Here is a 27,216-nt window from a genome sequence, read left to right as displayed (position 1 = left end):
CTCAGTGTCTCAGCTCTTTGTCCTCTTAATGCAAAGAAAACAGGTGCTTAAATGTGCAAAGTGCTGTCACATGACATTTTTTTTCTCTCTAACTGACCAGGGGATCCTGTATGTGTATTCCAAGGGAATCCAGATGAGACCAGATCTGGGTTGCTCTCTTGGCCAAGATTCCATGTCTAATTGACTGCAATAGCTGAATAAGCTGATAAACAGCTGATTGGCTTGGTGTGGAAAGAAAGGTCCTTTACTTTCCTCATCTGTCATTGCCTTTTGTGAGTTTTGGAGACATGCTGTCTCCATTTCAATCGACTAGAATCTGCAGTGTACAGAGAGGCAGACTGAGGCAGCCATCTTTGACTGCAAGTGCAAATTACCTTTAATCTACGTTTTAAAAGTTCCAGTTTATAAATTTTGGTTTCCAGTTGGATTAGAAATCATTATTTGAAACTAAGGACAATTTCACCATCATTTGACCATTCATATAATTTCCTTGATGTAAACATCTTTCTAAGAAAGAAATGTAATTTATACATATGACTCATGATTTAATCAGTTCTCCCCATCCCTTCCTTAATTGATTTGTTTTTCAGCTGTTGACCTGAAACTATTTTGCTGATTCTTCAGTATTGCGGAATCAAAATCCTAGAACGTCCTTCCTAACAGCGATATGGCTGTCCCTACACCACATGGACTGCAATGGGTTAGGACGGGAGCTTATAACTACCTTCTGAAGGATAATTAGAGATAGGCATGTGAGCCTTCCCTGTATTACCTACAATGAATGAATTTTTAAAAAAGTCTCTTAAACTTCATTTCTTTAAGAGCTAAGAAATCCTGGCTGAAAGAAAAAGTAACATAACTGAACTGATTATAACTCCCAACAGATGGTGAGGATATGGCCAATTATGTTCCATTGACTCATTGACAGTGCAATATCATTCAAACTGAACATTGACAAGATCCAATAAACCATTTTACAATATAATCATTGATGAAAGGCTGCTTGGAGTTTAGACTTTTGCTCATTCAAATGGTCACATAAAGGCAGGCACGTAGAAAGATAAACCTTTGTGATAATGCTCCGTGATACAACAGTAATAACCATAAACATTTTAACAGATGAGTGGCTAATCTTTCTGGTTATTTTTCCATTAAAGGCAGCATACCACTGCTAATAGGAATCTGGCTCACACTTTGATACAATGTTTCTTCCTTTATTGTAATGTTTTAAACTTGATATAAAACGACAGAAGATGCCTTTTGCATCTTATTGACAGCACAATAGAAAAAGGAACAATTTCAGACCCAAAACCCACATTTAGACTCAGGCATGTTTGGGCTGTCATTCTGATAAAGACATCACTGCTCTGAAAACTATTTGTCTTTCTATAGATACTTGCTCATTATTTTCAGCATCTTCTGTTTGACTACATTTTTGAGAGTTTAAAGGAAAAGGCGGAATTTGGAGAGTGTTTTTATTCATTCTGGAGATATAAATTTCAACTGATCAGATACTTGCAAAAAGCTTTCACCACAAAATTACATTTATCCACGTCAAAGTTTGCTAAATGCATAGTATGATACTAAAAATAAACTTTCAAGCCGAACATTCTGAGGTCATTCAGGTAAAATTACCATCGATGCCAGAAATTTTGAATCAAAACAGAAAATATGGGAGAAGGTCAGTAAGTCTGGCAGCTTCTGTGGAGAGAATAACAGAATTAACATTTTAAACCTGAAAAGACTTCTTCAGGTCTGCAAATCTTCGGAAGATATATATAACTTGAAATGTTAACTCGGGTTTTCTCTCCACAGATACTGCCAGACCTACTGAGTTTCTCTGACATGTTTCGCATGTAGTTTTGAGGCCATTAACTCACTGACAGAGGTGAAGGTAAGGCAAGATGCTCTGAGCCTTAAAACAAACATAAAAGATGAATCAAAAACCGAAATTGATGGAAAAACTCTGGAGGGAAATCAGAATTAGCATTTCAGGTCCAGTGACCCTTCAGAACTTTTCAAATGATGGCAGGTCAGCAACCTGAAAGTTCACTCTGCTTAATCTCCTCTCCAGATACTGCCAGACCTGCTGACAATTTCCAGTATTTGTTTCCACTATCAGATTTCCACTATCTGGAGTTTTCCGATTTGCCTTTGAATTTATGCAGATGCTAACTTGTAATATCATAAATATGCTTGTTACAAGACTGATAATATTTGAAACTGGGTGGCAATTTGAATTATGGATTCCCATGACTTCACAATATTAAAGAGATAGTTATTTTACATTAACATTACTGATGCTGTGGAACATTTTACCTATGTAAGAACTTTGCTGTAACAAAACTATTTGCATGATTGCATTATCCAATGAGTAAAAATGGCCAGCACAGGCACGTTGGAACAAATGGTCTGTTCTTGAACTTAAAATCTCAAATACTCTGAGGGTGGACCTGAATGTAAAAGGCAATGAATCCAAGGAATATTGAGAAGGTAATCTGTTCCAACGTGTCTTTCTATATGTTCCTGCATCTGTTCCAATGTGTCTCTCACATTGAACTTTGCCCTGCATACTTTAAAACATGAAAAATTACACAATACAGGATGGGACATTTGAATGCATTATGAAGGGAATGCATTCTTCCCTGTATTTATTTACCACTCTCCTAACACCTTTAATGTGAACGGGGGGGGGGGGGTGACAATTACATGAAGGTGATATGCCCCAACAATGCAGCTCCTGAAATGGAACCAATTTGTTTCCATTTTGATATTTCTTCTTGTCTGGTTTGTTCTGTTTGGATTTTTTTTTGCATCTGGAGCTTTGAAAAGGTTATCTTTAGCAATTGCCCCATTGATGGACAAATCAGAACCTCTGCTAAAATCAGAAACTAGAGAGAGAGAGAGAGAGAGAGACAAATGAGTGTGAATATGGATTCTAAAATGTCTTTGCTCTCTCTGAACCTGTGTTACAGATCGATGTAATGTACAAAGCCTCCTTCACGTTATTAGATGGCCGATGGTAATTTTTGTTTGATCATTTGTAAGCCATGCTTCTTCACCAGTGAAATGGACCTGTCTCACGAAAGATGGCTGTGGTAGCAAGTTTTTACTGACCTCACAACTGAAATGTCAGTTTAAGACATACTAACAGGAATGGGTGCATAAAACTCCATCAAAAAATGAAGCGCTCAAGATTTTATAAATGAAAAAAGCAAATTATACATTAGACAATATCTTCCACAAATGTAATAACAGATAATAAATAATGATGAAAACATTTCTAAAAGCAACCAGAAAGTTTGTTCAAAGACCGTCACATTATTATAAAGTTAATATGAAAGGACAGGAGGATTTTACCTCGAATTATTGAGGCCTCCATATTAACTCATTGCAGAGTGGGAGCCTGAGGCTGTGTTATATGAATGATCAGACTGCACACGCATTTGAGGGAGACGTAGCCCAGTGCCAATTCATTGGAATTGTCGTCCAGCTGCTAAGCTACTGCTCTGGAGATATGGGTTCAAACCCTGTCAGAAAGGCTGGGCACGATTCAGATCCAGTTACTAAACTTGTCTCACAAAGTGATCTGACAGATTCTGACAAAAACGCACCTGGTTTCCTAATGCCCTGTAGGGAAGGAAGTCGGCCATCCTCACTTACCCTGTGTGGCCTAAGTGTGACTATGCTGACTCTGAAACGATTGAGCATGCCACTCAATTCAAGGGTAACCAGGTGACCAGGGCACAGGCGCTGGGCTTGTCAGCAAGGTCCGCACCCCATGAAAGAATAAAAGAAAATTCCTGAGGCCCAGAGCATCCCCTGTCTGGGTTAACTGGAAGAATACATTCTTGGGCTGGTAATGGACATCCAGAGGAATGGTTTCCAGCTGAATGTAATTTGTGTTCTAAGACAGGAATCCCTATCTGGGGAGTAAGGGGTAAAGGGCTGTCACCCATGGGAGGCATATTTCTTTGCCACCAGAAATTTAAATCTGGAGTTGGCTGAACTGGCGCAGGATATGAAAGATCGGTTCCTCATTCTGCTTAGCAGCAGGAATCCTATTGGTCCAAATATATATCATACAGTTGAGAAATAGCTCATCTATAGACAACACTTCCAACTAGATCGTATGAAACCGAAAGAAGGAAGATCATGCCCCTTAAACTCTTTGTCTCTCCACTGACGCTGCCCTATCAGCTGAGTTTCACTATTTTCTGTGTTTATACATGATCAGAACTCTATATAAGGGTACCTAATCATCCATCTGAACCTGGATTTCCCAGTCATCAAGAAATTTACAACCTTCCATCATAGCATTTGTCTGTAATGCTTGTAAAAATGATGCATCTGTTTTTTGGCCTTCCCTCTTTGATGAATGGTATGTCAAAAGATACTCTTTGTACCCAACGTCCCATTCAGGATTGACAAGGAGCTCTGCAGTGAATGTGTCATTCTCCAAAGGGTTAGTCTTTGTTACTTGTTCATCTTTCAGGTCAGTTTGTAACACGTCTGTTAAGGAAACCTTTATTGGTTGATCATCCATTCTGTCAGAGTGCAAATACAGAACATCTACGTTGTTGTTTACCAAGGACAGAAAGGACTGGCTGTTGTTTGATTGTCCATTTTTGAAGAATGGTAGGTTGATTTGATTTTCATCTTTCAACGAAGGCAGCATTGGTAGTTCCAGTGGCTGGATCTCCTTCTGTTTAGTTTGATATGATCGTTGTTTGTTGTGAAGCAATGAGACAAATGATGGCTCCTCCTCCTTTACTTTTAATTTCCGCATTTCTAATTCTTGACCATTTTGGAACATTAGTTCCTTATTTTTATAAACAATGTCTTCATTCATGGTCTGTAAAGCATTTACAGACGCATTCTGCGCACTGCATATTGTTGAGTCGGTGTTTAATTTGGCTGAACTCTGAGGTGTCAAGTGTACAATTGTAGCATAATTTTGATTCAGTGCCTGGGAGCTATTCTGACTGGAACATGTACTGTTTGACAGCCTGACAGTAACCTGGGGACAATATGGTGCACAACACCCTGCATCAGCTGGCTTCGAGGAAGAATTATTTTGAATTTCGCAATCAGTGGCACTTGGACGGTTTGCCTTCATTATTCTGGTATGACTTTGTGGTGCGTAGGAATTGGGCTGTGTTATCAAATTGTGCTGCTTTGTTTTCATAACTTCTTCCATTTCATTAGAGTCATACTTCAGAAGATTTATTTCATCCAGACGAACAACTTGCTCAAATCGAAATGATTCTTTCTTATAACTAGTGGCCAGCTGTAATGTTGGTGGAGGTTGTTTCAGGAAGGCACACTTCTGTGAGAGGATGTGATCTAGATTCTGTAATTAAGACAAATACAAATGAAGTAACGTTAACTAGATATCCCTTGATAGTTTAAAAAATGTAATTCAGTCGGCAAATATTTGTGAGAAATGTTATTCTTGAGAAGTTCCTGCAGAACATGATGTCTTGTCGAAAGCAATGCTTTCCTATGGCTCTGTAATATTCTCTGCTGGAAACCTGTGACACCAAATCTTGGAGTTTAGAAGGAGCAGCATAGCTGTCACATAAGTGGCTCTCAGTGCAAGAGTATGGATTAGCTTTGTTCATTGTCTAAATGCTGACACTGGACCAAGAACAAAATAAAGCAACTAATTCTGCAAACTGCAGCCTGCAGGGGGAGTGGCGGGAGGAATGCTGTATAGAAGCAAAATACTGCAGATGCTGGAAATCTGAAACTAACACCAAGAATGCTGGAGAAACGCAGCAGATCACAGTCATAGAGTCATACAACACGGAAGCAGGCCCTTAGGCACAACTTGTCCAAGCCGACCAGATCTCCTAAACTGAACTAATCCCATTTGCCTGTGGTTAGCTCATATCCCTCCTAAACCCTTCCTATTTATATACCCATCCAGATGCCTTTTAAATGTTGTAATTGTACCAGCCTCCACCTCTTCCTCTGGCAGCTTATTCCATACACGTACCACCCTCTGTGTAAAAACATTGCCCCTTAAGTTCCTTTTATATCTTTTCCTTCTCAGCTTAAACTTAGGCCCTCTAGTTTTGGATTGCCCTACTCTGGGGAAAAGACCTTGTCTATTTACCCTATACATGCCCCTCATGATCTTATAAACCTCGATAAAGTCACCCCTCAGCCTCTGACACTCCAGGGAAAATAACCCCAGCCTATTCAGCCTCCAACCCTGGCAATCTTTTCTGAACCCTTTCAAGTTTAACAACATCTTTCTTATAGAAGGTAGACCGGTAGTAGGAAGTGATGCATAGAGTCCGAGGAGATAAGGGAAGTGCTAAATGAATATTTTTTGCCAGTATTCACACTGGAAAAAGACAATGTTGTCGAGGGGAATACTGAGGTACAGGCTACTAGGCCGGATGGAGGAGGAAGTGTTAGCAATTCTGCAAAGTGTGAAAATAGATACGTCCTCTGGGCCGGAAGAGATTTATCGTAGGATTCTCTGGGAAGCCAGGGAGAAGATTGCAGAACCTTTGGCTTTGATTTTTACTGTCTACAGGAATAGTATCAGAAGACTGGAGGATAGCAAATGTTGTCTCTTGTTCAAGAAGGGGAGCAGAGGAAATCCTAATAATTATAGACCAGTAAGCCTTACTTCAGTTGTGGATAAAGTGTTGGAAAGGATTATCAGAGATAGGATTTGTAATCATCTCGAAAGGAATAAGTTGATTAGGGATAGTCAACGCGGTTTTGTGAAGGGTAAGTCGTGCCTCACAAACCTTATTGAATTATTTGAGAAGATGACCAAACAGGCAGATGAGGGTAAAGTGGTAGATGTGGTGTATATGGATTTCAGCAAGGCATTTGATAAGGTTTCCCCACAGTAGGTTATTGCACAAAATATGGAGGCATAGGACTGTGGGTGACTTAGCGGTTTGGATCAGAAATTGGATGGCTGAAAGAAGAGAGAGGGCAGTGTTTGATGGGAAATGCTCATCCTGGAGTTCAGTTACTAGTGGTGTCCCACAAGGATCTGTTTTAGGGCCACAGCTGTTTGTCATTTTATAATTGACCTGGACGAGGGTGTTGAAGGATGGGTTAATAAATTTGTGGTGGAGTTGTGGAGAATGCGGAAGGATGTTGCAGGTCAGAGGGATATAGATAAGCTGCAGAGCTGGGCTGAGAGGTGGCAAATGCAGAAAAATATGAGGTGATTCACTTTGGAAGGAGCAACAGGAATAAAGAGTACTGAACTAATGGTCACATTCTTGGTAATGTAGATGAGCAGAGAGATCTCGGTGTCCATGTACATAGATCCCTGAAAGTTGCCACCCAGGTAGATAGGGTTGTTAAGAAGGCGTTACAGTGTGTTAGCTTTTATTGGTGGAGTGATTGAGTTTCGGAGCCATGAGGTCATGCTGCAGCTGTACAAAGCTCTGGTGCGGCCACACTTGGAGTATTGCATACATTTCTGGTCACCACATTATAGGAAAGTGTGGAAGCTTTGGAAAGGATTGAGATGAGATTTACTAGGATGTTCCCTGCTATGGACGGAAGGTCTTATAAGGAAAGGCTGAGGGACTTGAGGCTGTTTTCATTAGAGAGAAGAAGGTTGAGAGATTACTTAATTGAGAAATGTAAGATCATCAGAGGGTTAGAGAGGGTGGACAGTGAGAGCCTTTTTCCTTGGATGGTAAAGGCTAGCACGAGGGAATATAGCTTTAAATTGAGGAGTGATGGATATAGGACAGATGTCAGAGGTAGTTTCTTCACTCAGAGAGTACTAGCGGTGTGGAACGCATTGCCTGCAACAGAAGATGACTTGTCAAATTTAAGGGGATTTAAGTGGTCATTGGGGAAACAAATGGACGATAATGTAATAGTGCAGCTTAGATAGGCTTCAGTTTGGTTCCACAGGTCGGTGCAACATCAAGGGCTGAAGGGCCTGTACTGTGCTGTAATGTTCTATATTCTAAGTAGACATAGCATTCCAAAAGTAGTCTAACTAATGTCTTTCATGATTGTATAAGTCTCCATAAGGTTGCCTCTCAGTATCCAGGGAAAAAGTCCCAGCTTATCCAGCCTCTCTTTTCACTCAAAACATTCAATCTCTTGTCAATCATTTTTGCAGCCTTTCAGTATAATAACATGCTTTCTATCGCAGGGTGACCAGTATCTTCATCACAGTTCTGAAGAATAGGCATATTCGACTTGAAACATTAACTCTGTTCCCCTCTGCACAAATCTGCCAGACCTGCTGAGTTTCTCCCGCAATTTAAACTGACATCGTACTCCTTCCAAGTCTAATACATATCTGAGAACTCTTTATATTTTATTCATCAAAACTTTCTGGGCAATTTATACTAAATGCACAATTCTGTAAGATCACCAAAATAGCAAGATTTAACTGTTAAGATATTCAACAGATGACAGATTGTAATAGGAAAACAGTGACGAGTGTTTCATGTGGCTGTTAGAATTCTGCCATTTATTGTTCAAAGAATGGAATTAGTTTAACCTTGATTCATAGCTCATGAGCTCATCCTGGTATTAATTGTACTTATTTATTGAAACCTCTTTCCTTTTGCATTCAGTGGGATAAAATTGAGTACTTTCGAAATGGTCTGGAACCCGAGATGTGGTTCAAACTATTTATATGTCTATGAAAGGATATCTATTGGCTTTTTACACGATTAAATGTTATGACGGATTGTGAATGTAATCCTGCACCTAATTCAGATCTTCCTGATCCTGGTGTGGGAAATCCTTTCACTGAATTCAAAAGGCTGGGAAATAATCACTCCTGCTAGACTCCAAGAAGGCAATCCTTTCAAAGATAACTAATATATGTGTTGATGGTGATCCAATTGTGGTGGTTAAAGTTATAAAAGGTTTGATAGGGTGGATACAAAGAAACAGCATCCTCTGCGGAACAGAATGTGGGTGTCCCTAAAGGCTGGGGACTGTAGCAATTCACAAAGGCAACTCACCAACACCTTCTCAAGGCCAATTAGGGATGTGCAATAAATGCTGGCCCAGCCAATGATGCCCATATCATGTGGATAAAGAAACAGTTTTGAACTTAGAAGGAGACCATTCATGAGTGAAATCAGGAAACACTTTTTCATACAAAGGGTGGTGGAAATTTAGAACACAATGTCTAAGCAGCTGTGAATGTGAAGACAAGTGAACCTTTCCCTACTGAGATCAGTAGATATTAGAAAGACATTATCTCTGGAGTAAAGTTGGTTAAATGATGCTGAACAACCAGGATCTTATTGAGTGATGGAACAAGCCTGAGGAATTGATGGTCAGGCAGCATCTGAACAGCAGGAGAATCGATGTTTCAAGCATAAGCTCTTCATCAGGAGTTTACGCTCGAAACATTGATTCCCCTGCTCCTCAGATGCTGCCTGACCTGTGCATTTTTCCAGCACCACACTCTTGACTCTGATCTCCAGCATCTGCAGTCCTCACTTTCTCCCTAAGGAATTGATGGTCTCCTCCACTTCCCCATATTATCATGTCACTATTTCCAGAGTACAAAAACACTGGTCAGATCTAGATAAAAATAAACTGAACATACCAAAGACTGAGGCAATGTTCTATGGTGCTTGATGTAACAGTATGTCACACAGCTAAATATTCCAGTGATTATTATCCCAAACGACATAAATGTCACTAAGAGAATGATGGTCAGTGTTCTTTCTGCAAAAATAAAATAAACTTAATGAATTTCTGCAACACAGGAAGCTATTTTGCAATTTCAATGTGTCCATTCATCCAGTCGATGATGTGCTCCTTCAGTGAAAAACAAAAAAATTCACAGAGCTCTGGGAAGAGATTTAAAATTGATCTGTTCGACAGTTTATAACTTCACCTGCATGGATCTTGATGTTACTGCATTTTATTAAGAGAGTACAATTGGCTTCTTTCCCATACCTTTCCAATCAATTTTAATTTTTATCATGTTTTCAAGTTTTCCAGGCGAAGAGTCATTCTCCACTGAAACACTTAAAGTGACAAGGGACAGATCTCGGTCCATCATGTGGTTAAAGCTGAGATAAATAGATTCTTGACTGATTGGGGAATCAAGGGCTACAGGGAAAGGGCAAAAAAGTGGATGTGAGGAATATTGGATCAGCGATGATCTCGCTGAATGGCAGAGCAGGCTCAAGGGGCCACATGGCCTCCTCCTGATCGTATTTCTTGTGGTCTTATGGTGTGTTCCCTCTATAAACAGAGGCTCATCAAAGTCACTTGACTCATCCCCATTTCCACGGTGTCTCTTTCAAGTATTTAACAACTCCTCTAAAGGGACTGCAGAATCCAGATAAAATGAGAAATTAGTGCTGCTACTGCTGCATTCATTTCTTTTATCAGTTCCACTTTGGACTTAGACATGTAATCATACAGTCATACAGTCATTCAGTCACAGAGCATAGAGTCATACAGTCATACAGTCATTCAGTCACAGAGCATAGAGTCATACAGTCATACAGTCATAGAGTCATAGAGATGTACAGCATGGAAACAGATCCTTCAGTCCAACTCATCCATGCGGACCAGATATCCCAAATTAATCTAGTCCCATTTGCCAGCACTTGGCCCATATCCCTCTAAACCCTTCCTATCCATTAGAGTCATAGGGATGTACAACACAGAAACAGACCCTTTGGTCCAACTCGTCCATATACCCATTCAATTGCTTTTTAAATGTTGTAATTGTACTAGCCTCCACCACTTTCTCTGGTAGCTTATTCCATAGACACAACATCCTCTGCTTGAAAATGTTGCCCTCAGATCACCGTGGACGGCACAGTGGTTAGCACTGCTGCCTCACAGCACCAGAGATCCAGGTTCAATTCCCGCCTCAGCGACTGACTGTGTGGAGTTTGCACGTTCTCCCCGTGTCTGCGTGGGTTTCCTCCGGGTGCTCCGGTTTCCTCCCACAGTCCAAAGATGTGCGGGCCAGGTGGATTGGCCACGCTAAATTGCCCGTAGTGTTAGATAAGGGGTAAATGTAGGGGTATGGGTGGGTGCGCTTCAGCGGGTCAGTGTGGACTTGTTGGGCTGAAGGGCCTGTTTCCACACTGTAAGAAATCTAATCACTTTTAAATCTTTACTCTTTCACCCTGAACATATGCCCTCCAATTCTGGACTCCCCCAACCCAGGGAAAAGACCTTATCTATTTATCCTATCCATGTCTCTCATAATTTTATAAACCTCTATAAGGTCACCCCTCAGCCTCCAAAGCTCCAGGGAAAACAGCCCCAACCTATTCAACCTCTCCCTATAGCTTAAACTCTCCACCCTGGCAACATTCTTGTAAATCTTTTCTGAGTCATTTCATGTTTCACAACATCATTCTGATAGGAAGTAGATCAGAATTGCACACAATATTCCAAAAATGGCCTAACCAATACCCTGTACAGCTGCAACATGACCTCTCAACTCCTGTACTCAATATTCTGACCAATAAAGGAAAGCATACCAAACACCTTCTTTACTATTCTATCTACCTGAGACTCCACTTTCAAGGAGCTATGAACCTGCAATTCAAGGTCTTTTTGTTCAGCAACACTCCCTAGGACCTTACCATTAAGTGTATAAGTCCTGCTAAGATTTGCCTTTCCAAAATGTAGCACCTCGCATTTATTTGAATTAAACTCCATCTGCCACTTCTCAGTCCATTGGCTCATCTGATCAAGAACCCGTTGTACTCTGAGGTAACCTTCTTCGTTGTCCACTACACCTCCAATTCTGGTGTCATTTGCAAACTTACAAACCATACCTGCTATGTTAATATCCAAAATATTTGTATAAATGAAGAAACGTCGTGGACCCAACACTGATTCTTGTGGCACACTACTGGTCACAGCCTTCCAGACTGCAAAGCAATCTTCCACCACCACCCTCTGTCTTCTACCCTTGAGCCAGTTCTGTATCTAAATGGCTAGTTTCTCTTGTATTCCATGAGATCTAACCGTCCTAACCAGTCTCACAAGGGGAACTTTGTTGAACATCTTAATGAAGCCCATGTGGGTCATGTCCATCGCTCTGCCCTCATCAATCCTCTTCATTACTTAGAGTCACAGAGTCATAGAGATGTACAGCACAGAAACAGATCCTTCAGTCCAATTTGTCCATGCTGACCAGATATCTCAATCCAATTGAGTCCCACCTGCTAGCACCTGGCCCATATCCCTCCAAACCCTTCCTATTCATATACCCATCCAAATGCCTTTTAAATGCTGCAATTGTACTTCTTCAAAAAACTCAATCAAGTTAGTGAGACATGAATTCCCATGCACAAAGCCATGCTGACAATCCTTCATCAGTCCTTGCCTTTCCATACATATGTAAATCCTGTCCCTTAGGATTCTGTCCAACAACTTGCCCACCAGCATGCCAGGCTCACTGGTCTATAGTTCCCTGGCTTGTCCTTACCACCTTTCTCAAACAGTGTCAATGAAAAGCTGTCTCATTAAATCCCTTCTCCCAGTTTCTGATTCTAAATGATAGCTCAGTGGTTAGCACTGCTGCCTCACAGCATCAGGGATCCAGTTATGATTCCACCTTCAGGCAACTGTCTGAGTATGTGCATCCTCTCTGTGTCGGTACGGTTTTCCTCCAAGGTGCTCTGGTTTCTTCCCACAATCCAAAGATGTGCAGGTTAGGTGGACTGGCCATGCTGACATTGCTCATGATGTCCAGGGAAATGCAGGCTAGGTGGGTTAGCCATGGGAAATGATGGTGTGGGTCTGGGTGGGATGGTCTTTGAAGGGGCTTTATAGACTTGATGGGGTAAATGGCCTGCTTCCACACTTTAGTGACTTTATGATTCTATGAAACACAGACAGATGAAATGCTCCATCTAATGCAGGAAACTTAAACAAATTTACTTAGATTAGATTACTTACAGTGTGGAAACAGGCCCTTCGGCCCAACAAGTCCACACCGACCCGCCGAAGCGCAACCCACCCATACCCCTACATTTACCCCTTTACCTAACACTACAGGCAATTTAGCATGGCCAATTCACCTGACCTGCACATTTTTGGACTGTGGGAGGAAACTGGAGCACCCGGAGGAAACCCACGCAGACACAGGGAGAACGTGTAAACTCCACACAATCAGTCGCCTGAGTCGGGAAATGAACCTGGGTCTCTGGTGCTGTGAGGCAGCAGTGCTAACCACTGTGCCACCGTGCCGCCCACGGCAAATTGGGAACTTATTCAGGACTCCAGTAAGATCCTGATTGAACTGGGATAAGGTGGTGGATTAGAAATTGATTGAAGTCTCTCCATGGCGAATCCTGTTATCTTTGCTTCGCCACCATATTTTGTGTCTTGTGTATCAAAAGGTTTGACTTCAGTCCCTCCTGCCCCAGATGTGTGTCGTAACATTTCTGACCCACGTTGATTAAAATCATGATTTGAATCAGGACCTTAGCAACAAAGTTCCTGTCACCTCTTTGTTGAGCTGCAAACAGATTAGCAACTGGCCTGCACACAGACAGAACATTTCAAAGGTATATTTAAAACATCACTTTGTGTTTTAAAAGAGAAGATGAAGTGTAACTCACACACAATCCTTCCACAAACATTCTCACCTTGCAAAGTTCGGATGCAGAAATTGGCTGGTTGACTCATTTTTAAGAAAATTCCCTGTTTTAAGCTAAGTTGCACTTTTGCACAGTAGTTCATATTGGGCTCTAAAGATTCGATTTTGAAATAAAAGCTTTCACTTGATGCAAAAAATACCTGAAAAATAATAAAAAGACATTTCAATGCACACCCAGATTATCAGCAGGCCACAGAACATAGAACATTACAGCGCAGTACAGGCCCTTCAGCCCTCGATGTTGCATCGACCTGTGAAACCAATCTGAAACCCATCTAACTTACACTATTCCATACGTGTCCATATGTCTATCCAATGACCATTTAAATGCCAGTAAAATTAGTGAGTCTACAAGTGTTGCAGGCAGTTCATTCCATGCCCATACTACTCTCTGAGTAAAGAAACGACCTCTGAACATCTGTCCTACATCGATTACCTCTCAATTTAAAGCTATGCCCCTCGTGCTAGCCATCACCATCCAAGGAAAAAGGATCTCACTGTCCACCTGGTCTAACTCACTGATTATCTTAAATTATCTGCCATCTATTAACATTGCTGTTTGACTAGAAGGGCTTATGCTCGAAACGTCGAATTCTCTATTCCTGAGATGCTGCCTGGCCTGCTGTGCTTTGACCAGCAACACATTTGCAGCTGTGATCTCCTGCATCTGCAGACCTCATTTTTTACTCGAAGATTTTAACCTACTGCGAATCCTTTTACAAGGATGCCTTCCTTGAAGAAGCTCTCTTCCTCCCTCTACAAGGATTTCAGTGAGTCCCTCTCTCACTGCACCCCCCAGGTCATCTCCTCTGCCCAGAAACTCTTCAGCCACGTTCTCAAACAGACTCGCTACCACAGCCACATCTCCTTCCTCAGCACCTGCCTACGGAACCGACCATTCCTGATGAAGGGCTTATGCTCGAAACGTCGAATTCCCTATTCCTGAGATGCTGCCTGGCCTGCTGTGCTTTGACCAGCAACACATTTTCAGCTGTGATCTCCAGCATCTGCAGACCTCATTTTTTACTTGACTAAAATGGCACCATACTTTACCATTTTATTTGTTTGTGATTGGTTGAGCTGCACTCGATAGTTAATAATGGGAAAAATGTCCTTGATAGAACGTTGCATTCCATCTTTGGGTGGCACATGTGGTGGCTGCACCTGAATAGTAATGAATCGGTCACCTGCTGTATACTCTACTGCTGGGGATCCAATAATAGCTGAGAAAGACAGAGAAGTTTATATTAAAACAAAAAATATTTATTACGCACAATGCATATGGTATTCATGAATGGAAAGATCCAGCACCAAAGGGCGACAATATGGATCATCCACTGATAAGTTTGAATTCAAGTGAAACTGACCAATAAACTGATCAAATCAGAGAATGCTTCCTTGTTTATAGACTATAAATAAGGCACATTTGCACTGGGGAATAAGTTATTACTGTTTTGGTTCCAGAGATGAATACCAGGAATGTAGACTTTACATTATGGGCTGAAAATGTAATGAAATGCAAGCAAAACTAATCAGCTGCAAGAAAATCCTTGCTTTTAAGGAGACAAAACAGATGAGCAGACTATTTACCTTCAACTCTGAATGCTAGCTGAATTACACCTAAACTAACAAGTGAAAACAAGGTATTTGTAAATATTCTACAACAGGAGTGGGGGAATATTAAAAAAATGCGTCTATGTTCACTAAGTTTGCTCAAAACTCAAACAAAATGGTTGAAAATATAATAAACAATTGGTTTTAAGGCAGAGGTAGATGGATTCTGGATGACCAAGGGCTTGAAATGTTATTGGGATATGCAAGACTGTGGGGTTGAGCTGAAAATCAGATCAGCCATGATCTTGATGGCTAGCAGAGCTTGTTTTCAGGGCTGAGTGGCCTACTCAAGGTCATATGTTTGTGTGATAAAACTGGGTTAGGAAAGGAGTGGCTGCGTTTATCAAGTAATCTACAGAGCACAGATTTCTCAGGTAGTTGGGATGAAGCAATAAGTTGCAATTTGAGAAGCAAACTGCCGGGGTTCAACTGTGAGAATATTGGGATGGATCGATATTTCAGAATTTGGTTAATATACTTAGGGTACCACACTGACAATATTTATTCACCGCATGTAGGAATAGTAGCATATACTATCCATGCTAACTTATTCCGAATGAATTGGTATGCTGCAGACCACCTAATGCAGGTATATCTCAATGATGTTAGGAAGGGGAATTCCCGGATTTTGACCCAGTGATACTGAAGGAACGGTGATAAGTTTCTAAGTCAGGATGGTGAGTCACTTGGATGGGAACTTGCAAGGGATGATGTCCTCATGTAGTTGTTGCTATTGATGTTGTTGGAGGTCAGGGTTTGGAAAGGATGTGGCCTGCTTCCATGCTGTAGGCAAGTTAAGGTAGTTGCATGAACCTTGGTATGTTGCTGCAGATAACTATCTGACAGGATACTGTGTTGATGAAATTAGTAAAACAGGGAGGGCAAATATTAATGGTGGCTGAATGGTGGATGATGGCTCAGTAAACATTTCCTGCTTTTATTCCAATTATTACTTCAGCACTGATTAATGAAATGCTGTTGAAGAGGATTGAAGCCACTAATCTCTCAATGAGGATTGTTTACTCACTCTTGTCTAGTGGACAGAATCTTTCAGATAAGGACCAGCTTGAATTGATAGTTTTCGATATTGCCATCACTCTTGCATAGTACCAGTTATTCTCCTGCACAATCTCATTTGTTAAGTCACAATAGTGGGCCGTGATATGATGACATTCAGGTTTATTTTTCCATACTTTCTCTCCATACCTGCAAACAAAATGCAGTGTGTTAGAAAGCAAAAACCCAGCCTACTCCCCTCAATTCTGAACTGTTTATTCCAATAAATGGCATAAATCTGCTTGGCTCCTGTAATGCTAAATTAACAAATGTGAAAATTCCTATCCCACCTAAATCAACCACATATGCTGCACAGTCAGGCCACATTTTCACATTCAAAGCAGTCTTTTAAATTGTAAGCATAATTTGATGCGCTAGTTGTGCTGGATCTGTATAAACACTGGTTAGGCCGTAACTAGAGTACTGCATGCAAATCTAGTCACCACATAACAGAAAGGCGGTGATTTCAATTGAGCGGGTACAGAGGAGATTTACCAGGATGCTGCCTGGGCTGGACGCTCTCAGTTATGAGGAAAGGTTGGATCTGCTGAGATTATTTACCTTGGTGCACTGAAGGTTGAGAATAGCCCTGATAGATTGTGCACAGATAGAAAGGGTATGTTTTCCAACAGTCATTAACCAGGGGGCAAAGATTTCAGGAAAGAGGGAGAAGGCTAGGAGGAGAGTTAAGTAGTTTTTTTTCACCCAGAGAGTAGTACGGGTCTGGAACTCATGGCCTGAAAGGGTGGTTGTGTCTGAAACTGATATAATATTTATGAAGTATTAAACTATTTATTTGTATTGCCACAGCCTCTGGGCTATGGGCCAGAAGCTGGAAAACAGGGTTGGTATAGTCAGATCTCTGTCGAGAGTGTGGTGCTGGAAAAGCAAAGCAAGTCAGGCAGCATTTGAGGAGCAGGAGAGTTGACATTTCGGGCAAAAACCCTTCATCAGGAATGAAGCTGTGAGCCGAGGGGCTGGTGAGATAAATGGGAGTGGGGTAGGGATGGGGGGAAGGTAGCTTAGAGTGTGATAGATGGATGGAGATGGGGGTAATGGTGATGGGTTGGAGGGGAGGGTGGAGTGAATAGGTGGGAAGGAAGATGGACAGGTAGGACAAGTCATGAGGGTGGTGCTGAGTTGGAAGATTGGAACTGGAATAAGGTGGAGGAGGGGAAATGAGAAAACTGGTGAACTCCACATTAGTGCTGTATGGTTGGAGGGTCTCAAGGCAGAAGATGAGGCATTCTTCCTCCAGGTGTCGGGTGGTTAGGGAGTGGCGATGGAGGAGGCCCAGGACCTTGTTGACCAGTACCGCAACAATGATCTGAACAGCCTCCTCTGTGCTGTAAATGTCCATATTCAAGATAAAGGTTGATAAATTCTAGGTTGTAAGAAATGTAGGGAGAGTGCTGGAAGGTGGACGTGAGGGCTATCGGATCAACCACAGGTTGTACTGAATGATAGAGCAGGCTCAAGGGGCCAAATGGCCTACACTCATTTCTATTTCTTACTATAATATGCATAAAGCAGGGTTACAGTCCTGCCTGTACTCTGCAGTCTGAACAAGTCAATGAAATACAACAGTGTGATAGATCAGAGAGGAATGTAATTTACTCCTAATGTCATTTCAAATGGGCATTAAGAAATATACAAATCATATATTTTTAAAGAGGGGAAAAGCTGTCATATGAGATACAGGAATTCAGTGTATTCAGGTTCTCTGTCCAAATCCGCTGTTTATATTTCCTCTTCCTTGTTCTCGCTGCTATATGTTGTTAAAAGAACTTACATGCAATACTCAACGTCATATACAATTCCTGGAGATCCCTTCTGAGCCCAGCGAAGGGTGTTGTTAAAGTTGACAGAATCAAACTGTACCTCACTTGGTTTAGGCAACATCATCAATGCGCAGGACCCTACAAAAGGCAAAACAGTTCAAAAGGTCATGAGTTTTAACCAACTCAGATCACTCAATGTTCCAAACTTCCATCTCCTTTCTGGGAGTTCAGAGAAGAAACCACATTGTTTAAAGTTTGCCAAGTGCTGAAGCTTAACTTAATTGGAACGAATGTACTTTAACCCCCTGGAGATTGCTTCTCTCAAGGCCGGGGTGAAGGTTAAAGGTAAAATCCTGTGGATGCTGGAAATCTGAAGCAAAAGCCAAAAATCTAGAGAAACTCAGCAGGTCTAGCAACATCTGTGGAGGGAGAAAAACCAACTTAATATTTTGAGTTCTGTTTAACTTCTTCAGCACTGTAAGGATCTGAAAAGTCAAACTCAACTTAAAACATCAACTTTATTTCTCTCCCCAGAAATGCTGCCAGACCTGCCGAGTTGCTCCAACACTTTCTATTTTTATTTCAAGTTTCCAGCATCCGTGGGACTTTGTGTTTACTGGAGAGGGCAGCCTCCATTCCATCTCCAATTAAACTGACTTCAGCCTGCAGGCTAATCCTGAGAAACAGCCTGACTGACTCAGCGTGTCACCTGTTCACAGTTTCATTTCCACACTGAGCGAGAGAGAGACAAGTCTTTACATTGAATCACACAAAAAGGGACCTCTGAGAATGAAGGAAGCAATTTTACACAAAATGGAAATCAGGAGTTAATGTAACTCCATGAATGAAATTTCTCTCGGATGTACTGAATCAATAATAAACAAAAAACACAACTGCCTCTCATGTTCACAAAGCCTAAGATTCCTCCTTGATAGATTCACTTCATAGGATTGCCATAAGAATGAACTTCATCAACACCAATTCTGTCACGCAGTTACATCGATAAATTTACCAGGACATTGATACGAGTGAAAATGTACAAAATCGGACCTAATAAACACTGCATTAAATAGTCTCCGAAAATAAAATGACGAATAAAGTTTATCACAGGATGTTTTAAAAATGTAAAATGCTCACCAGTAAATGAAAGGGTGTGTAATAGGATCCCCCACGACCACATTTTACACTCCAACGTTAACTTCAGCAGGCGAGAAGATCAGCTCCTCCTAAATGTTCTGCTCCATTCGTCGAAGCGCATTTTTTGCACAGCAGCAAGTCAGGAACCGTCCTCGCGGCATTTACAAAGCTTTCCCCACTGAAATGAAACCGTGCCTCTCCCCCTTCGGACTGAATGGACACGCAGAGGCCACCTCCACACTCTCGGAGGCTGCAGGAGGAGGAGCTGGGGATGGACCCTGGACTTACACCTGGCTGACTCCTTACCTGGGGAAGACAAGGATATGAAAAGGGGAAGGACGGCGCACGGGGGCGGGAGCAGAACTAGAATTAAAATGAATTACTTCCTTCTCTGTCATACGCCCTTTACAAGAAATATGCAATAGTCTCAGAAATCCTTCCTCTTAATAGAAACAATCTACTCGTTTGTCTGGTGGGGTAAATCCACTTGACAGGATCTTTATTCATGGGATCACTGCGATTCGGAAATAAAGGTTTGGATAATTCTCAGCACCATGTAACATCTGACAATGCACTTACTAAGATTCTAAATTAATACAGAAAGGTTGAAATCCCTGCTCCAATTACTGTACATTTCTCTGAGCTAGATGAGGATTTCATCAGCAAACACTCTGAAACCTAACATTAATCGAACTCTCAGACCCCACGTATGTAACGCAGTCCAGCAGCTTCACACAAATAAGACGATAAATAAGAAATTATCGGCAGGCAGCCGGGGAATAGGCACCAGAATTGATTCCAAAGTAGAATAGATAGAAATACCTCCGCAGCAGATCCAGGGGTTCTGAGAATTCGGGAGCTTTGTAACTAGTGGCATCTGCGGGTGGATTTGCTTTGGCCGGAAATGTTTGTTTGTTTGTTTGTTTGTGTGTGTGGGGGGGGGGGGGGGGCGGGGGGGTAAGCGGTTAGCAAGAGAGGGTGTCAATGAGAGGGATAGACATTAACCTGGCAAACAGCAGGGGAGCCTCTCCCCAACTCAGAATGAGAAGGAAGTGCAAACTCCAGAATAGTCATGGTTTGGAGATGCCGCTGTTGGACTGGGCTGTACAAAGTTAAAATCACCCAACACCAGGTTATAGTCCAACAGGTTTAACTGGAAGCACTAGCTTTCGGAGCGACGCTCCTGCGATAGCGTGATCACCTGATGAATGAAGGAGTGTCGCTCCGAAAGCTAGTGCTTCCAATTAAACCTGTTGGACTATAACCTGGTGTTGGGTGATTTTTAACTTCAAACTCCAGAAGGTCAACTTAATGTCAAATCAGGTGCAGAAAGAGAATTAAGGCGTGAAAGGCTGAACTGAGGGAAAATGACAAGCGGAAAGTAATCTCTCTGCTGAAGGGTCATTGAGAGTGGAAATGTTAGCTTGCTCTCACTCCATGGATGCTGGTCTGACACGCTGACATTCGCTCATTTCAGGGAAGTAAAATCAAAATTGATACTGTGTAAACTTTAACAAATGAGACTCTCGGCTTGCAAACGTTAGTGTTCGGTGGCAGAAACAGTGAACTTGGTTGAAATGGCGTTGTTAAGATCGGGTAACAAGGGGTGACCTGGCTCCCCTGAGTTATCACAACAAAAGTTTCAATTATTTACAATAGGAGGCGACGGTCTCACTCAGGTTAAAATGCACTTAACTCATCATTACTGTCAGCAGTAAGTAGCCAATCATAACGTTTTGAGTTAAATAATAGAATTTGGCAATGGGAATTAAATAAAGATTTGTGCACTTTGTGTCTCTCACTGTGTCTCACAACTACACACACACACCATGGTTGCTGGGGAAAATAAGCACTACCGCAGTTAGGCGGTAGTGTGGGGTTAATTAGGAAAAAAAAAGAGATTTCACTGGCTACTCGGGTGTTTTCCTATCTTCCTGGTGGTGGAAATTCAATAAAGATTCGAAAAAAGAAAAAAAGAAAAAAAAGAAAAAAAATTCGTGCACTTTGTGTCTCTCACTGTGTCTCACACCTGCATACACACACCATGGGTGCTGGGGAAAAATAAACACCATCGCAGTTAGGCGGTAGTGTGGGGGAATAAAAAAAAGAAGAAAAAAAGAAAAAAAATAGAATTTGGCAATGGGAATTAAATAAAGATTTGTGCACTTTGTGTCTCTCACTGTGTCTCACAACTGCACACACACAAAAAAGAAAAAAATAAACAGGAGAAAAAAAAGAAGAAAAGAAAAAAGAATTTGGCAATTCAGCCCATCGAGTCCACACAGACCCTCTGCAGCACATTCCACCCAAACCCTTCCCCATGTCCTTGTAACCCTGCATTTCCCGGCTAATCCACCGAGCCCGCACAATTTACAAAGATTTACAAGGATGTTGCCAGAATTGGAGGATTTGAGTTATAGGGAGAAGCTGAAAAGGCTATTTTCTCTGGAGTGTCAGAGACTGAGGGGTGATCTTATACAAGTTTATAAAATCATGAGGGGCATGGATTGGATAAATAGACAAGGTAGGGTAGGATATGGGAGTCCAAAACTAGACGGCATGTGTTAAAGGTGAGAGGGGGAAAATATAAAAGGAACCTAAGGGGCAACTTTTCCATGCAGGGGGTGGTATGTGTGTGCAACCTGAGGATGTGGTGGAGGCTGGTACACTTGCAACATTTCAGAGGCATCTGGATGGGTATATGAATAGGAAGGGTTTGGAGGGAAATGGGCCGGGTGCTGGCAGGTGGGACTAGATTGGGTTGGGATACCTGGTCGGTATGGACAGGTTGAATCGAAGGGTTGGTTTCCATGCTGTATATTTCTATGACTCTAAGTGGTGGAGGCTCGCACAATTAAAACATTTAAAAGTTTGCATGTTCTCCCTGTGTCTGCGTGGGTTTCCTCTGGGTGCTTGGTTTCCCCCCACAGTCCAAAGATGTGCAGGTCAGGTGAATTGGCCATGCTTAATTGCCCATAGTGCTAGATGCATTAGTCAGAGGGAAATGGGTCTGGGTGGGTTACTCTTCGGAGGGTCTGTGTGGACTGGTTGGGCCTAAGAGCCTGTTTCCACACTGTAGGGAATCTAATCTCATCTAAAGAAATTGAGGGTTTGGTTAAGAAAAAGAAGGATGTATATGTCAGGTACAGACCGGATAGATCGAGTGAATCCTGAGAAGAGTATAAAGGAAGTACGAGTATACTTAAGGGGGAAATCAGGAGGGCAAAAAGGGGACATGAGATAGCTTTGGCAAATGGAATTAAGGAGAATCCAAAGTGCTTTTACAAATACATTAAGAACAAAAGGGTAACTAGGGAGAGAATAGGGCCCCTCAAAGATCAGGAAGGCTGCCTTTGTGTGGAGCCACAGAAAATGGGGGAGATACTAAACGAGTATTTTGAATCAGTATTTCCTGATTACAGAGGAGGAAGTGCTGGATGTCTTGAAACTCATAAAGGTGGATAAATCCCCAGGACCTGATCAGGTGTACCCTATAACTTTGTGGGAAGCCAAGGAAGTGATTGCTGGGCCTCTTGCTGAGATATTTGTATCATCGATAGTCACAGGTGAGATGCCGGAAGACAGGAGGTTGGCTAACGTGGTGACACCGTTTAAGAAGGGTGGTAAGGACAAGCCAAGGAACTATAGACCAGTGAGCCTGACGTCGGTGGTGGGTAAATTGTTGGAGGGAATCCTGAGGGACAGGATGTACATGTATTTGGAAAGGCAAGGACTAATTAGGGCTAGTCAACATGGCTTTGTGCATGGGAAATCATGTCTTACAAACTTGATTGAGCTTTTTAAAGAAGTAACAAAGAGGATTGATGAGGACAGAGCAGTTCACGTGATCTATATGGACTTTAGTAAGGCGTTCGACAAGGTTCCCCGGGGAGACTGATTAGCAAGTTAGATCTCACGGAATACAGGGAGAATTCACCATTTGGATACAGAATTGGCTCAAAGGTATAAGACAGAGGGTGGTGGTATAGGGTTGTTTTTCAGACTGGAGGCCTGTGACCAGTGGAGTGCCACAAGGATCGGTGCTGGGTCTTCTACTTTTTGTCATTTACATAAATGATTTGGATGCGAGCATAAGAGGTACAGTTAGTAAGTTTGCAGATGACTCCAAAATTGGAGGTGTAGTGGGCAGCGAAGAGGGTTGTCTTAGATTACAACAGGATCTGCACCAGATGGGCCAATGGGCTGAGAAATGGCTGATGGAGTTTAATTCAGATAAATGCGAGGTGCTGCATTTTGGGAAAGCAAATCTTTGCAAAACTTATGCACTTAATGGAGAAAGTGAAGACTGCAGATGCTAGAAGTCAGAGCTGAAAATGCGTTGCTGGAAAAGCACAGCAGGTCAGGCAGCATCCAAGGAGCAAGAGAATCGACGTTTCGGGCATGAGCCCTTCTTCAGGAATCCTGAAGAAGGGTTCATGCCCGAAACATCGATTCTCCTGCTCCTTGGATGCTGCCTGACTTGCTACGCTTTTCCAGCAACACATTTTCAGCTTATGTACTTAATGGTAAGATCCTAGGGAGTATTGCTGAACGAAGAGACCTTGGAGTGCAAGTTCACAGCTCCTTCAAAGTGGAGTCGCAGGTAGGTAGGATAGTGAAGAAGGCGTTTGGTATTCTTTCCTTTATTGTTCAGAGTACTGAGTACAGGTGTTGGGAGGTCATGTTGCGGCTGTACAGGACATTGGTTAGGCCACTGTTGGAATATTGCATGCAATTCTGGTCTCCTTCTTATCGGAAAGATGTTGTGAAACTTGAAAGGGTTCAGAAAAAATTTACAAGGATATTGCCAGGGTTGGAGGATTTGAGCTCCAGGGAGAGGCTGAACAGGCTGGGGCTGTTTTCCCTGGAGTGTTGGAGGTTGAAGGGTGACCTTATAGAGGTTTACAAAATTATGAGGGGCATGGATAGGATAAATAGACAAAGTCTTTTCCCTGGGGTCATGGAATCCAGAACTAGAGGGCATAGGTTTAGGGTGAGAGGAGAAAGATGAGACCTAAGGGGCAACCTTTTCATGCAGATGGTGGGAGGTGTATGGAATGAGCTGCCAGAGGAAGTGGTGGAGGCTGGTACAATTGCAACATTTAAACATTTGGATGGGTATATGCATAGGAAGGGTTTGGAGGGATATGGGCCGGGTGCTGGCAGGTGGGACTAGATTGGGTTGGGATATCTGGTTGGCATAGACGGGTTGGATCGAAGGGTCTGTTTCCATGCTGTACATCTCTATCTATGACTCTATGACTAATCTAATCAAAAGGCATCCGGATGGATATATGAATAGGAAGGGTTTAGAGCGATTAATTCAGGATGTCTGGTCAGTATGTTTCTGTGCTGGACAATTCTATGGTAAACCCAAGAAAATAGTGACTTGTCATTTGGCAATACAGAATTTTCATATTGCTGAACAAAGACATATTTGCCAATATTTTTCATCTTGCAGTCATCAGGACATTTTGCAAGAATACCAATTCAGGAAGAAAAACAACATTGATATTGTATGAGAGGAGAGTGCTGATTAGCTGGCAAGTGTACTCTGATTCTGACTTTTTCTTCATTCATTCAGAGGCCGTGGGCATTGCTGGCTGGACCACCATTTGTAGCCTGTCCCTTGTTGGCGTTGAGGAGGAGGTGGTGGTGGTGGTAGCCTTCTTGAACTGCTGCACCCCATGTGCTATAGGTAGATCCATAATGCCCTTAGGAAGGGAATTCCAAGTAACACTGAAGGAATGGTGACTTTTCTTTAAGTCAGAACGGTGAGGGCTTTAGAGGGGAACTTGCAGATGCCAGTGTTTCCATGTATCTGCTGCCCTTGTCCTTCTAGATTGAAGTGGTTGTGGGATTTTGATCGCGTAGCCAGAGGATCTTCGGTGAATTTCTGAATGCATCTTGTAGCTTGTACACATTACTGCTACCGAGTGTCAGTGGTGGAGAGGGTGGATGCTTGTCGATGTGGTGCCAATTAATTGGGCTACTTGTTGTGGATGGTGTCAAGCTTTGTGAGCACTGTGGGAGCTGCGATAATCCAGGCGAGTGGAAAGTATTCTATCACATTGCTGTGCCTTTCCAATATCCACTGTCTCCAACTGATTCTGAATATACTTTCAGTGATTTGAATTCATTGAAGTCTGGCTTCTGTGAGGTTACAGGTTATGCTGGAGTACAATTCTGCTGCTGCTGATGCCCACGGATACCCAGTCTTGAGTTGCTCGATCTGTTCAAAGCCTGTCCCATTTGGCACTGTGATAGTGCCACACGACATGATGGAGGATATTCTCAATGTGAAGGTGGAACTTTATCTCCAAAAGGACTGTGCAGTGGTCGCTCTGACCGATACTGTCATGGACAGGGGCATCTGCAGTGGCAGATTGGTAAGAATGAGGAGTAGGCAGCCCAGGCCAGCCCGTGGTGAGAGCTGGAGCAGACAGCAACTCCATAACATTAAATATGGACCTCATGAAATCTCCGAAGGAAACCTCCTGCTGTGACTTCCCGATAAAAGATGACAAGCACACGCTTCCAGACCTTGAAGAAGCCGAGATGTTGCTGACCACTAGAGTTCTGGCTGGGTACACCAGCTACCAGCCAGAGTCCCAGTCACTGCCACCGGTACGTCCGTGCACAAACTCCCCCCAGAAGGTAAACAGAGAAAAGAAAAACTAAAGAAAAGCAAGAGAAGGAAAAAAAGCAGTCAGCGTGGATGAGCTGCAGTTCAGGAGCCCTCCCCCCTCACCATCTTGGAGCTTGGATCTTATTCTCTCATTAAGGTAGAGACATTGCCACAGGGCAGTCAATCAATTAACTATGATTGATGGTTAACCCTGACTGACTGATCAGGACATTGAAGGGCCGACTGCTTGCCCCTCTTCCGTGGTTACGTTAGGGCCCGGGTGTCCTTGGAGAAGGAGCACGCGGTGTCCACCAACACCCTGGAGTTGTTCAGGGAAAGGTGGGCGCAGCAGGGAGTGGAGTGCATCATTTCCCCCTCCAACTCTATTTTGATTTAGTCCCTGCCCTCCCCTTCATTGTTTTGATCACATAGCATTGCCCTTTGACGTGGAGGGCACTTCTTGTCACGGGCCACTCGGGTGTTTTGCTGTCTTTGTGGTGGTGGAAATTAAATAAAGATTTGTGCACTTTGTGTCTCTCACTGCGTCTCACACCTGCACACACACACTATGGGTGCTGGGGAAAAAATAAGCACTACTGCAGTTAGACGGTAGTGTGGGGAAAAAAAAAATCAAAAAAATTTTTAAAAATCAGGACATTGACCTGAGAAGTGAACCAGTGAATGGCTGTCATCTATATTGTTGAGTTAAAACAGGCGCAGTACATGTGCCATTTTTCTGCCCGCAAAAGAACAGGGTACCGTATTGAGCGGTAATACACAGCTACATCATCTTATGAGCCCAACTGACAATCCTAAATTGGCTGTCAGTGCAATTCTGCATCATCATATATAGGCACTTAAGTCAGTGATTGAGTTTCTTTTTACTACAGTTTCAGCCCATGCAAGTCTCGGGTATTAAATTGCCCAATGAAAATCATAAATCAATAAATCAAATATCATTTATATCACCATGACAATACTGATCCCTGTTACCAAGACTTTACTTTGTGTCAAGTCCAGTTTGTAACCATATCAGAACTAATTTGTGTTGCACTTCCAGATAAAAGACGACAAGCATAAGCTTTCAGTATTTAAAATAGCCTGAAAGACCGTAAGATAAAGCAGCAGACTTCAGCGATTTGGTCCACGGAGTGGCTCTACCATTTGATTATGACAGATGCTTCTCAACTGCATACTCCTTCTGACTCTCGATTCCCTTACAAATCAACAACCTCTCTCTTTGTTAAATACACTCCATGATGTGGCCTCCACAGCCTTCTGTGGCAATCAGTTCCACAGATTCACTAACCTTTGGCTGAAGAAATTTCTTCTCGTCTGTTCTAAAGGGTCATCCCTTTACTCTGAGGCTGTGCTTGCAGGTC

General features: G+C 42.4%; 1 protein-coding gene across 1 annotated transcript; it reads right to left on the bottom strand.

The window, feature by feature from the left end:
* Window positions 1–1,257: 1,257 nt before the first annotated feature.
* Window positions 1,258–19,507, bottom strand: LOC132830091 (uncharacterized). The gene is made up of 7 exons (XM_060847565.1): window positions 19,207–19,507; window positions 18,081–18,207; window positions 16,260–16,438; window positions 14,672–14,841; window positions 13,608–13,758; window positions 9,578–9,699; window positions 1,258–5,353 (listed from the first exon to the last, which is right to left on the bottom strand). The coding sequence occupies exons 1-7, from the start codon at window positions 19,247–19,249 to the stop codon at window positions 4,256–4,258; spliced, it is 1,890 nt and encodes a 629-aa protein (XP_060703548.1). The 5' UTR covers window positions 19,250–19,507; the 3' UTR covers window positions 1,258–4,255.
* Window positions 19,508–27,216: the final 7,709 nt, after the last annotated feature.

Source organism: Hemiscyllium ocellatum, chromosome 30 (assembly GCF_020745735.1).
Source record: "Hemiscyllium ocellatum isolate sHemOce1 chromosome 30, sHemOce1.pat.X.cur, whole genome shotgun sequence".
Classification (NCBI taxonomy): domain Eukaryota; kingdom Metazoa; phylum Chordata; class Chondrichthyes; order Orectolobiformes; family Hemiscylliidae; genus Hemiscyllium; species Hemiscyllium ocellatum.
This window is presented reverse-complemented; position numbering and strand designations above follow the sequence as displayed.